Source organism: Aphelocoma coerulescens, chromosome 2, assembly GCF_041296385.1.
Source record: "Aphelocoma coerulescens isolate FSJ_1873_10779 chromosome 2, UR_Acoe_1.0, whole genome shotgun sequence".
In the NCBI taxonomy this organism is placed as follows: Eukaryota; Metazoa; Chordata; class Aves; order Passeriformes; family Corvidae; genus Aphelocoma; species Aphelocoma coerulescens.
This window is the reverse complement of record NC_091015.1, coordinates 154,892,277-154,904,376: the sequence shown is the minus strand read 5'-3', so window position 1 is coordinate 154,904,376 and position 12,100 is coordinate 154,892,277. Positions and strand designations below refer to the sequence as shown.

General features: G+C 39.9%; 1 protein-coding gene across 2 annotated transcripts in view; it reads left to right on the top strand.

The window, feature by feature from the left end:
• Positions 1–12,100, top strand: part of TAF2 (TATA-box binding protein associated factor 2) — a 62,489-nt gene that overhangs the window by 3,962 nt on the left and 46,427 nt on the right. For both annotated transcript variants that reach the window (XM_069005387.1, XM_069005388.1), the window contains exon 4: positions 10,993–11,111. In XM_069005387.1, coding sequence (XP_068861488.1) covers positions 10,993–11,111 — 119 coding nt within the window. The remainder of the gene's footprint in view (positions 1–10,992; positions 11,112–12,100) is intronic.

The window sequence follows — 12,100 nt, the reverse complement described above, 5'->3', positions numbered from 1 at the left end:
TCAAATTTCTTCACCATCTGATATTGAAGAGTAAGTTTAAAAACATGTGGCATCCTGCATGTTTTGGGGAACCGATACGGGAAGGGGCTTTAGCAAAAAATCTCTAAGCCTTTTCATTTTTGGTAAGGGCATGGTGGGCAAATGATTTCCCTAAGTATTCTCTTTTGATTTGCTGAAACGTTCATATTCTCACACCTTCTTTTGGCTGGCTTAGTTGAATTTACAATTTACTGACTTGTTAAAAACTCCTAGTGAAAGTGTTGTACAAGTTTAATAGCAGCTGATATGAAATCACAGAGTTCTTTAGGCTGGAAAACACTGACTGAAATCACCTAGTCCAACTCCCCTGCTCATGCAGGGTTAGGTAGAGCAGGTTGCACAGGGCTGTGTCCCTTTGGGTTTTGAGTATCTTCAGGGATGGAATCTCTGCAGTCTCTCCAGGCAACCTGCTCCAGTGTTGATGACCCTCACAGTAAAAAGCATTTTCTTGTATTCTGATAGAATTTCATGTATTTTAACTTATGTCCACTGACAGGAGCAGACACAGTGGGCACAAACTGAGGCATAGCAGGTTCCCTCCGAACATCAAGAAACTGTTTTTACTGTGAAGGTGAGCACTGAGACAATTTACCCAGACTGTGGAATCTCTATCCTGGGAAATAGTCAAGTCATCTGGACATGCTCCTGAGCAACTGGTTGTAGGTGACCCTGCTGGAGCTGAGGGGTTGGACCAGAAGACCTTCAGAAATCCCTTCCAACATCAGTCATTCTGTGATTCTGTAATAACTGGAAGCCTGTGTAACTCCTGGAAGATGTGAGAAGCGAGCAGCATTTAAAGTGATCAGAGTGAGCACTCCATTATGTTAAAAAAGGGATTAGGAGAGGTCATTTTGTGGAGAAAGTGGGGGGTTTTTCATTCAAACTTTTCAAACTTAATAGAAAATCTCTTTATTTCATAACTCTGTGTTATTCATAGTTATGAAAGACAGAGGTCACCAAATATTCATAACAAAAAACTAGTATGACTCTTTCTGTATCTCAGAAGTTAAAGGCAACACGAGTTACAAAGTATTAGATGAAGTTAGATGTATTTTTCCATTGAAATACCTGGTCACAATTGGGTAGTTAAATACAGCACCTCTGCTCTTAAGGCAGGATTGCAAACAGAAATACTAGAAATCTAAAAACTCTAGAATTAGTACCTCAATAAAATCATCAGTGTGTTTCTTCTGCCCTTCTTTACAAAGAACTGCTTCTAGAAACAGTGGTTTGTAGTAGTCTTTATATCTAATCATCTGGTCATCTCTTGCAAGTTCTCATGTGTAATGGCAAGTTTAGTGATAATGTCCTTTGTACCTTGCAGCTGAACTAGCTGCAGCAATTATTTTGAATGGGACCCAGATTAGACATGGTGGTTCATTTCTGATGTTACAGGGATAGTTACCTTTTGCACAGTTTTCTTTAGTAGTCTGTTGAACTAGTAAATGTGAAATTAAGATGGTTCTTGGCAACCTGTTTATTTAAAATATTTTGTTTTCATTCTTTATTCTTTCCTGTGATGTGTAGCGAATTTAAGTTCAAGTTATATGATTTTATATACAGATGCTTTCGTTTGTTTTGATAATGCCTTTAGTTTCTTAGATGTTGTTTTCTAAAAGAACACATAAAATCATAGAAGTGTTAAGGTTGGAAAAGACCCATAAGATCATCAAGTCCAGCTGTCAACCCAGCATCACCATGACCATTAAATCATGTCTTCAAGTGCCATGTCTACGTGTTTTTTGAACACTTCCAGGGACGGTCACTCCACTACTTGTTGCTTCCCGCATTCTCCACTGCAGTAACCACTTACCTGGACAGTCTGTTCCAACGTTTTGCAATCTTTTCTGTGAAGAAATTTTTTCCGAATAGCTAATCTGAGGCATAAGTATTTAGAAAAGTTGTTAATTTAATGGACATTTTCCTACCTTTTTATCAAAGTTAAAATAATTTGAAGACTTCTTACTCCCTTAATTAGCAACAGAATTCTATTAAAAATGGAAAACTCTGTATGGAGTAAAGGTTAGAGAACTTGCTACAGCATCTCTGACTTGAAAGGTTATGTTTGCTGATAGGAGGTTAAGAGAAATGGTTCACTGTTACGTTGTGCAAACTTTGGGATCTGAGAAAACAGTTAAAAGAGGGTTAAGAAATTCAGCTTTATGTGTGACACACAATTGTGTCTGCCTCACTGTGATGTTCTTTGCTACTTCTTGGTGAGATCCGTCTGATCACCTCTTTGTGTTCTGAATTGAAATATTCAACTTGTTTTTCAGTTCAAATAGTACTATTGGGTTTTAGCATCTTTTGATGAAAAAAATCATTGACAGGTGGTCTCTGTCATTTCACATTTTCAGTGTTGCAGAAGGTGAAACAATTTTTTTCAGTCATGTATGTTGTCAGTTCTCCTGAATATCTCACTAAAAAGGTAATTAAAAATTGGTGAAGTTTGTAGGAAAGGTTGGAAGCCATTAATTAGTGCATTAAATATATTTTTAGCTTTGATGTCATTGCCAATTTATCCATTAGTCCCAAACCATAACTTCAGGTAACAAGTGAGAGAGTGTTTAACGGTTTATCTAGAAATAAAGTCGGACTTCTGTCTTGTAATTTCCTCTGGAGGTTTCAGGCAACCTGAATACCAGGCTTTTCATATCAGAATAGATGGGTGAACTTAGATAATGCAGTCACTTCCTTCCTGACTGAGCAAACACCTGAACAGTGGTGTAAGGTATGAAATAATTTACATTGCTTTATTGTGTGTACACAGGATGGCAGAGAATCCCGTTTTGCTCATGCTTTTGAGAAGAGTTTCAAGTCTTGTGAAGACTGCAAATAATGGTGGAGAATGTCTCTTTGGGTCATGGTTTAGGGCTGCTGATTTTGAGTGTTACAGCTGTCTATCCTCCTCATCTTTCTTTTCCTTGTAAATTGTTGCTTTCTTGATTCTGTCAGCGTAAGACAAATGAGTGTGCTTTTTCTGGGCTATACTTCTGTATTCTATGTAGAAATCCCAGTGCATATTCTGAATACTGAGACAACTGCTTGTATATCAGCCCTATTTAAAACTGGCAAAGGAGATACATTTTTCTTAATCTTGTGGTTGAGATTGTAAACTGCTAAATAGGTGCAGCAAAAGTTTGGAGTTTGGATGCAGTGGTTTGTTCTGTGATAAGTGAAGGTTGTGGTGATCCTACTGTGCCTGCTTACATGCTTCACGTTTGTGGGATAACTAGGATGCCAGGCCAAGAAGCTGTTGCATTTTACTGTTATTTCTGTATGAAGGAAGCTGTTTTCAGTATAGCTAGCTAATATGCACATAATGCTTTCCTGTGCAATGCCAGTTCATTTGTCGTTTTTTTTAGCTTGAAGCCTGTACTATTTGAACATTACAAGTATGAAGATGTTTTGATATCCTCTGACTTCACTATTGCTTTAGTTACAAGCAGCAGTAAGCTGTGAGAGAGAGCAATGTGGTAGCCTTCAGGGCATGTCCATCTTTGTTCTTCTGAGAAGTCCATGATCAAGCCTTTAGCCTTTGCACAAAATAGAAAAATTTTTGGTGGACTGAGTGTGTGTTGCCTTGCTGCAATAAATAACCTTTATTTCCACTGATACGATGCTTGTCCGATTCATGATAAACTTCCTTAGAAAGAAACAAAGTGTCCTGGCCAGGACAGGGTTAATTTTTGCAGTAGTCAGGAGGGGGAAGGCTAAGGCCTGGAGATTATTCTATACCACCTCACATCATTTTCCAGGGATGGAGGATGGGCTCACTCTGGGGTCACATAGTGTGGTGGAGGGAGCAGTCAGGTGTTTTCAGGGTGGGGGTGTTCTGCAGGGTGAGCAATAATTGTTTGCCTCTTCTCTTGTACATTCTGTCATTAGTACTGTTGCTGTTACTGTACTCTTACTTTATTGCTGTTTCCAGTAAATTATTCTTATCTCGACCTGTGATCTTTACCTTTTATGCCTCCAGTTCTGCTCTCCCAACCCCCACAAGGGAAGGGGGTGGGGCCAGTGATCAAGCTGCGTGTGATTTGGAGTGTTTCAGTGGGAACACTAAATGGTGGAGTACCATTCCTAAGCCAGGACAGCCTTATTTGGGGCCCAGGTTGGGCATGAAGGGTTGAGATACCAACAGATCTGCCCAGAGCAGGTTTGAAACAAATTTCATCTAAACATTTGTTGTATTAGGTAGGGAGCTGCTGGTCACTCTGTGTCTTGGTTTGTTCAAAGTGGTTGTGCTATCTAGCCTTCTATATGTTTCTGTATATCCACCATGTGCCCATCATGGTGCTCTTTTTCAGACTGGGAAGAGGGATCAGGATTGCTTTGTTGATGTACTGTGGGATATGTTATGATATGATGACATAATGGACAATGAGGATCATTTGGGATGTGTGTTCAGTGTTGTTCTCCTACCCTTACCTCAGGTGCTCCCTTTAGGAGTCCATTAATAACTCTACCCAGTCTGTGGGGAGAATAGGGGAGGATGATTTCCCCCAGCTTGTCAGCCCCTCTTTCTCCTTTGTGCCTTACAACAGCTTTTGAGAATTTTGGATTTCCTTTGGATGTTAAGGAAAGCAGACCAGCAGGCACTGGGGCGACTCAAACTGCAGCTGAAGCAGAGGAGCAACCTGTGTCGGTACCAGGCACCCCTATTCAGAAGAAGAAGAAATCTTAGACAAAATCAGTTCACTTAGTGAGGGATGAAGAGGAAGTAGGGCCCTTGCAATAGGAGGAAGAGTCAGGGCCAGAGATAATCACCCAATGTTCAAAGGGAAAGTCCCTGCAACACATCATAGCCCTGATGCTACACGGAATAAGTGAGTTGCACCGATCATAACAGCAAGCTCAAATAGGAAACCCCAGTCCCCCAGGGATCTTGGAAATCATCACAAACTGGCCTGAGGGTGAAAATTTCGGACTACCATCATCAGAGGAGGAGGAAAAGGTGACACGTCCTGAGGAGGCCCCACCATACAATCAGCTGCCAGAAAATGAAAAGCAACACACCATCTTCACTGACACTTCCTGTTGTATCATGGGGTTACCTCGCAAATTGAAAGCTGCTATACTGAGTCCTAGGTGATGAGTCACAGAAGCTATTGAGGGACAAGGTGGATCAAGTCAGGTTGCAGAGCTGAAAGCCATCCAGATGGCTTTGGACATCACTGAGTGAGAGAAGTAGCCAACACTCCACTCCACTTCTATACTGACTCATGGATGGTAGCAAATTCTCTACAGGGTGACTAGATCAATGGAAAAAGACCAATTGGCAGCCCAGAGGTAAACCCATCTGGGCTGCTGAATTGTGGTAAGATACCACTGACGGGGTAGAGAAGTTGGCTGTGAAAGTACGTTATGTACGTGTAACGAAGAGTTGGGCTACTGAAGAGCATCACAACAAACAGGTGGATCAAGCTGCCAAGACTAAAGTGTCTCAGGTGGGTCTGGGTTGACAACATAAGGGTGAATTCTTTCTGGCTTAGTGGGCCCATGATGCCTCAGGTCATCAGGGAGAAGATGCAGTGTACAGATGGGCTCATAATTTAGGGATGAACTTAACCATGGTTATCCATAATTGTGAAGCATGCACTGCAGTGCAGGCCAAGTGGGTAAATCCTCTGTGGTGTGGTGGATGATGATCGAAATACAAACATTACAAACATGGGGAGGCCTGATAGATTGATCCCATCACATTCCGCAAACTCACCAAGGCAACCGCTGTGGGCTGAGTGTGATGGAAGCAACTGCTGGATGGCTGGAGATGTATCCTGTGCCTACACTACTGCCTGGAACACCATCCTGGGCCTTGAAAAACAAGTCCTGTGGCAACATGGCACCCCTGAAAGAATTGATTCGGACAATGGGACTCATTTTAGAAACAGCCTTATAGACACCTGGGCTAGAGAACATGGTATTGAGTGGGTGTATCATACTCCCTTGCACACGCCAGTCTCTGGGAAAGTTGAGTGGTACAGTGGACTGTTAAAAACCACATTGAAAGATTGAAAGCAGTGGGTGGTAGAACCTGGGTAGTGCAACCTCCACCTTCCTACATTTAGTGGAGGCTACCTGGTTAGTTAACACTAGAGGCTCTAACAATCCAGCCGGCCCTGCCCAATAAAAATTCCCATGTACTGTACAAGGGGATAAAGTCCCTGTGGTGCATATGAGAAATGTGTTAGGGAAGACAGTTTGGATTACTCCTGCCTCATGAAAAGGCAAACCTATCTGTGGATTGTTTTTGCTCAGGCACCTGGGTGCACTTGGTGGGTAGTGCAGAGGGATGGGGAAGCACGATGTGCACCTCATGGGGATTTGATTTTGCATAAGAACAGCCTGTAATGTTGAATTGTATAATATTGGTTCCTGAATGACACTGCCCCTGTATGTAAAAACCGCCAAGGAAAATGAGTATGGGCTGCTCCAGTTACACCAGTTGTGAGTACCTGATGCAACTTGCAACCAGTTGACAGCACAGCACCTCTCCTGCCCTGGAAGGCATCTAGGATGGACAGAACACACATGGACTAAATGAACTCAATAAACGTGTTGGAGGGATGGTCACTGTGGAAATATTTTTTATATATATATATATATATATATATATATGTGTGTGTATATATATGTATGTGTAGTTGAAAGGTGTAGGATTTGGGCATGAAATAGACTATATAGAATAAGAGATAGATAATGTCCCTGTTCTGGCCAGGACAGGTTTAATTTTTGCAGTAGCCAGGAGGGAGCATGGCTAGGGCCTGGAAATTTTTCTATACCACCTCACCTCATTTTCCAGGGATGGGAAAAAGGCTCGCTTCCAGGTCCCATAGCATGGCAGAGGGGTCAGGTATTTGCAGAAGTTTTCCACAGGGTGAGCAATACCATGTGAGTTGTTCGCCTCTTTTCTCGTACACGTTGTCATTGGTCTTGTTGCTGTTACTGTTTGTTATTTTATTGTTGTCTCTGGTAAATTATTCTTATCTCCATCTATAATCTTTACCTTTTGTGGCTCCAGTTCTCCTCTCCAGCCTACCACAGGGGCAGGGGCGAGAGATCAAGTGGCACATGGTTTGAAGTAGTTTCAGTGGAAACATTAAATGGGAGAATTCCTAAACCATGACACAAAGGCTGCAGAGAACTTTTGAAAAGAGATGACAAAGCCCTTAAACTTGGCCAGGAGTGAAAATTAGGTTTTTCAGCACGACAAAGATTTGAATCATTACCCTATTAATAAATCACCTATATATGCATGTATTATATATTTAAAATGCTATATCATGTATACACTCCAGTATCAAGTGCTTATTCTATCTGGGAAGCAAAGTAGAATAGTAAATGAATTACAGGTAGAGCAAAGAATTATTTTGCCAAGTTGATGTTAAGTACTCTAGGAAAACAGTGGTTTATAGACTATATGTTTGGCACATATATTTGTAGCACTGGTGCAGCTAGTAGTGAGAAATGCTATGGAAAGTTTGAAATCAATTAGTAGCTTTAAAAAATAAGTCTCTGCAGGATTGCTTCTTTACAGTCAGTCAAGCTGCATGCTTGGGCTGTAATTAACAGTGCTTGGGGTGAATTCTGATAATAAAATGTATCCCTACTGGGAGAAAACCATGAATGCATATTTGTTTTTCATTGTCAATCTACACTTAGCATTAGGAAAATTTATCGTTGTTCCTTGGGCTGTAACTTTTGGCATGTGCTCTATTTTTCTTAAAATGGCCATATCCAGTTTATTAAGAATAGTTCAGCCTATGAAAAGATTAATCTGTAGTACTAAGCCTTTCATGGATTCTTTTACAATGAATCACTCATTTGAATTGGAACACTTCACAAAAATAGAACTATAAGAATAGACTTGTTTTCCATAAAATAAAGCTCTGGTGTCTACCTTCTTTGCTGTAAAATCATAACCTTTTCCTGTCTGTGAACCCACTGATGTTTAAAGTGTAGCCACAAGCTCATCACAATCTTCAAAGTTTGAACAAATTCTCACTGATGTGTAGGAAGGGGATCCCCTATCAATAGTAGTCAATTTTCAAAACCAATTTGGATTAAAATTAAAAACTTTAGACTTTACAATCTAACAGAATGTTACTGTTGTTTTCTGTTGCTAGCTTTTTAAATTACTAATAGTTCTTAGTCATGCAGTCTCTTTTTAAATACAGTTTTTCCAGTGGTATTTGTTTGCCTTTCTAGGATGCCATTTGAAGGATAGCTTAAAGTAACTTTGCTTAGGAGTGTGTTTTGACCCCTCAGTATGACAGTTCAAGGAAATAAACCAACTGAGAGCTGCCTAATTAGAAAAAAATACTTATTTTTCCATTGGACACTTTCAGCTGCATCACCGCAGGGTCAGATGAACAGTAGTATCCTTAGTGAGTGAGGTAGTAGGAATGCATGAGTGAGACTAGGAGACAGCACATCAGCTGGACTTAAGTGGGTTGGAATTGTTCTGGAGCCATACCTGAAGTTATGGTGTATTCTAGTGTACAAATTCAGCCTTTTGCTTTTGAAACTTTTTGGCATTGTATCCTATCTTTAGGTACACTTCAGCTGTGAAAAGGGGGGAAAAAATGTATTAAAACTTGAGATTTGTGTGTTTCTATACTAAAATGGTCTCATTTACTATTCATGTCCAATTTTCAGAAGCTTCCAAGCAAAGTAGACAAGTTTACTGCTCCTGACATTCTTGGTCTTGGTGGAGGTGCCAGGGAATTTGTGCGTTATTATTGCCAACGATGAAGAACTGCATGAAAATATGTTCTCAACATATTTCAGTGTTTTAGCAAAATTTTTTGTGTGTGGAAGACTAGGAATATTAAGCATGGTGTTTGACGTACTTAGACTTACAGGATGGTGCTGGTGGCATGGTTAATTGTGTTTCATTCTTCCAAGTAAGGTACTGTTATTTGGGTGGTTTTCTCTGTGGATAGTGAATAGAGACTGGTTAGATGAAAGCAAAATCCTGAAATGAGATCATGTCTGCTTTGTGTGGACTTCAGATTCCATGGAAGGTGGAGTCCCCAGCCAAAAGTTAATTTACTCCATTGTGGTGCAGTAGTCCTGGGTCAGGACAACCCCTAATATCAGTACAGGCTGGGAGATGAAGGGATTGCAGGCAGCCCTGTGGAGAAAGACTTCAGGGTGCTAATGGATGAGAGGCACAGCATGAGCTGGCAATGTGCATTTGCACCCCAGAAGCCAATGGTGTCCTGGGCTGCATCACCAGCAGTGTGGGCAGCAGGGCGAAGGAGGGGATTCTGCCCCTCCACTCCACCCTTCTGAGACCCCACCTGCAGTGCTGCATCCAGCTCTGAGGTCCTCAGCACAGGGAGGACATGGACCTGTTGGAGCAGATCCAGAGGAGGCTACAAAGATGATAAGAGGGGTGGAACACCTATTTGTGGTGAAAGGTTGAGAGAGTTGGGGTTCAGCCTGGAGAAGATACAGCTCTGGGAATATCTTATTGCAACCTTTCAGTACTTAGAGGGGGTTTATAAGAACGATGGGGCAGACTTTTAGTAGGGCCTGTTACAGTAGGACAAGGGGTAATGGTTTTAAACTAAAAGAGGGTAGATTTAGACTAGATGCAAGGAAGAACTCTTTTGCTGTGAGGGCAGTGAAACCCTGGCACTGGTTTCTTGGGGAGACAGTAGATGTCCCATCCCTGGAAACACTGAAGGTTTGGTTGGATAGGACTCTGAGCCATGTCATATAGTGTAAGATGTCTCTGTCCTCCCCCAGGAGAGCTGGACTAGATAACCTTGGAAGGTCCCTTCCAAGAGTGTTCTGTGGTTCTGTGATTCTATGGCTGCTTTATGCTTGGTTGTGTCTTGCTTCCTCAGTGCTTGGATTCATCAGCAGTACCTAAATTCTGGGGAAAAGGTGATAAGATATTCAAACACATCTCTTCAGGTATCGAGTTGTGCAAACTTCTGAAAAACTGTGTGTACTGGAGAATTAGAATTAAGAAAGATTTTGCTCCCATGCTTTAAACAGTTTAAAAATGCATTTTGAGAAAGTATAAAAGCTATTGCATAAAGCTGTTAAAGCAGGGTTATTTTTGAACTTGACTGGTCGTCCTCCTGTAGCTGAATATAATCACATTAAATAATAAGGTAACATCCTGCTCGTAAGTACTTTAACAGCAGACATATGCTTGTTCCTGCTCATTTTAGTAGAAAACAGTTACTCTAAGTCATAACTGAAGTGATGATATGACTTTGGAATGAAGTGAGCAGTTAATGAGCACATGATATATAGTTGCTCAAACCTAATTACGAAAAACTGTGTTTACATCTTAAATGAATTATGGTACACTTTAAAGAAGAAAAATGTTTCTAATATAACTAGAAACTAAAAAGTGTAGCACATATTTTTGTGTTTGTGTATTAAGGCCAAAACTCTTAACATATAATATTTTATGTGTATTTACAAGTGCATTAAAACAAACCCTATTCTTATCCATCAAGCTACACGGGAAAAATACCATTGCCAAGCTAAAATCTCACATTTAGAAAACCAAAATAAGAGCAAAACTGCAATATATGAGGAAGCAGATCTTCAAGACAGAGCTTTAGATAAAGACACAATCTTCATCCAAAATAAAAACCAGAATTTTTTATTTCTATTCCAATAAATGTAAAATATTACTCATATTGTCAAGAAAAGAACACCGAGCATTTCTCAGTTTATCGGGAATTATTACTGTTTAAGTCTTTTTGATCACAGATCACTTCTGCAAGAGCCATATTTAAAGTTCTGGTTGTTGAAATCTAATCTTTACTCCTTTTCTCTTCCACTCCTTTAAAAACAAAACAAAACACTTGGTTGAACATGCACCTTGAAATTCAGTATAGAAATTGTCTTAACTTTCAGACTAGTATTTTGTGGTTCAGCACAACTGTACTTTAATAATTAACTGGGTATTTCTGACAGGAGGAATCTCAACTATTTTTCCAATGCCTATGCTGCTGCTGTCAGTGCTGTGGACCCAGATGCTGGAAACGGAGAACTCTGCATTAAGGTTCCCTCGGAGCTGTGGAAACATGTTGATGGTAAAGACACTGTACTGAAAGCTTAATTTAAGATGTCATAGAGTTGTCAGCTACAAGTTCCCTTAGGAAGATAGTAGCTTTATATAAATAGAAGTAATGTTACATTATCTTATGAATTTATGATTACTGTTTCCTTTTTTCTCTCTACTTGAACTCTGAAAAACACCTTTTCGGTAATATGGAGAAGTGTGGCAAGGTTTCTTGACACTGTTATACAAACATTCTCTTGGGTGGTCACAACCCCAGAATACTTCAGGAAGTGGGAATAATGGAGTATACTGGGTGCTAAATTGTAATTTTGAGGTTACTTACAATATATGTGATCCAACAAAGAAAATAATTTACAAGGATATAGTTATATACCTCTTTTTACAAAGCTATATTAATTTCATGCCATCACACTTTGAAGAATGGTCATTTTAAAATTGATTTGGTAGTGAAAGTAGACTCCTTTATAAACTGCTATACTAGATCCTGGAATAAGTAATTGTTTTAATAAGTTACTTTCCAGTGTTGATTATTTTATTACAGGGATCTTGCTAGTTTCTTGTATTATTTCTTGCATGGTTTTATCAGTTTTTGCCATGGATTTATGAGATCTCTGAGAGAAGAATAGCAACTGTTATCATGAGGCTGACTCACGCAGCATTGTCAGATGCACCTTAATGGGAAAGACACTCTTGTTTATTTTGATTTTTGTGTGAGTCCCTGTTGCCTTACATGCAAGCCTAGAAGGAAAAATAGTCAAACATGTATAATTTCACTTTTCAAAGTTTGAGTTCCAAAATACGGTGAGACTTGTGGAATAAATTTGAATTTCTTTTCTTGCCAATCTATTCATAGGTGAGACTTCTGTGAAACTAGACCAAAGCAAAGACACTTAAGTTACAGGAAAAGCATTTACTGTAATAAGATGTTTTAAGCAACTGCAAATGACAATTATAGGTCTTTTAAGAATGTGCCTGCTACATGGAGTTGTTAGAGAAAAT